This window comes from Lottia gigantea (genome assembly GCF_000327385.1).
Source record: "Lottia gigantea unplaced genomic scaffold LOTGIsca_11879, whole genome shotgun sequence".
Classification (NCBI taxonomy): domain Eukaryota; kingdom Metazoa; phylum Mollusca; class Gastropoda; family Lottiidae; genus Lottia; species Lottia gigantea.
The window spans coordinates 1-1261 of NW_008707201.1; the positions used below are offsets into that span (position 1 = coordinate 1).

The 1261-nt window shown below is 34.2% G+C and overlaps 1 protein-coding gene across 1 annotated transcript; it reads left to right on the forward strand.

Annotated features, from left to right (window-relative positions):
- Positions 1 to 583: 583 nt before the first annotated feature.
- On the forward strand, positions 584 to 895 carry LOTGIDRAFT_148724 (hypothetical protein; the record flags this gene model as incomplete). Its single annotated transcript, XM_009047908.1, has 1 exon — positions 584 to 895. The coding sequence occupies one exon, from the start codon at positions 584 to 586 to the stop codon at positions 893 to 895; it is 312 nt and encodes a 103-aa protein (XP_009046156.1).
- Positions 896 to 1261: the final 366 nt, after the last annotated feature.

Here is a 1261-nt window from a genome sequence, read left to right on the forward strand (position 1 = left end):
TAGCCATTTCATATCTCAGCCTATTATCTGTGATAGCCATTATCATTCCATCTATATTTTTATAAATTTCATATATTGTTACTTATTTTTATATATTTATACCCTTTCATAAATTTCATCTATATATTTCAAAATTCAATTGTACATATACATCGTCTATACACTCATTCATACATGGAGATTATATTTACAAACAGAGTTTATTTATATATAGATATTATTTACATAGAATTTATTTATACTCCACATTTATATATACACATAATTTATATTTACATTAATATTATATATTTACAATTTATTTATATTTAATCTATCATGATTAGATAGATTTATGCATTTATAACAACAAGTATAATAATAATCGAAATAAATGCATACAAATTTGGTTACACAATGAAGATCACTCACATATACCTTTGTTAGATTTTTAATTATTTTTATTTTTCGACTAAAGGTATATGTGAGTGGTGGATATACTAATTTATATGTATCATAGTATATCCACCTATCACTTGATCTGAGTGTGGGTGGGTCAGAGGGAATAAAAAAAAAAAAAAAAAAAAAATATCAAACTGCTACCATGTCTGGACGAGGAAAGGGAGGAAAAGGTTTAGGAAAAGGAGGAGCCAAGCGTCACAGGAAAGTTCTCCGTGATAACATCCAAGGTATTACCAAGCCAGCTATTAGACGTCTAGCTCGACGAGGTGGTGTCAAACGTATCTCCGGCCTTATCTACGAAGAAACCAGAGGTGTATTGAAAGTCTTCTTAGAAAACGTCATTCGAGATGCTGTCACCTACACTGAACATGCCAAGAGGAAGACCGTCACTGCCATGGATGTCGTCTATGCTTTGAAGAGACAAGGCCGAACCCTCTACGGATTCGGAGGTTAAGCTTTTGCTTACCAGTCAGTCTCCCGAAGAGCACTCAAACGGCCCTTTTCAGGGCCACCCAAATTCTCACAAGAGAGTAAATTACAGTCTTATTTCAAAATACCATCCAGTAATGAAATTAACTACAAAATACATACTACCCGCACACATCATGCCCCACCCCATTTTTTTTGTCTTCACCCTTCAAAGAAGCATAACACCCATATAAATCGTATAGACTATAGTATAAGCCCTTGTCGTGTGTGACCTAACTAAAACTATAGCTATATAGTAGATATAGTAGAGAGAGAGAGAGAGAGACCTGAGTGGCCTACAACTAACTACTCTTTATACACTGACTCGCTCGCTCACTCACTCATCCATCCA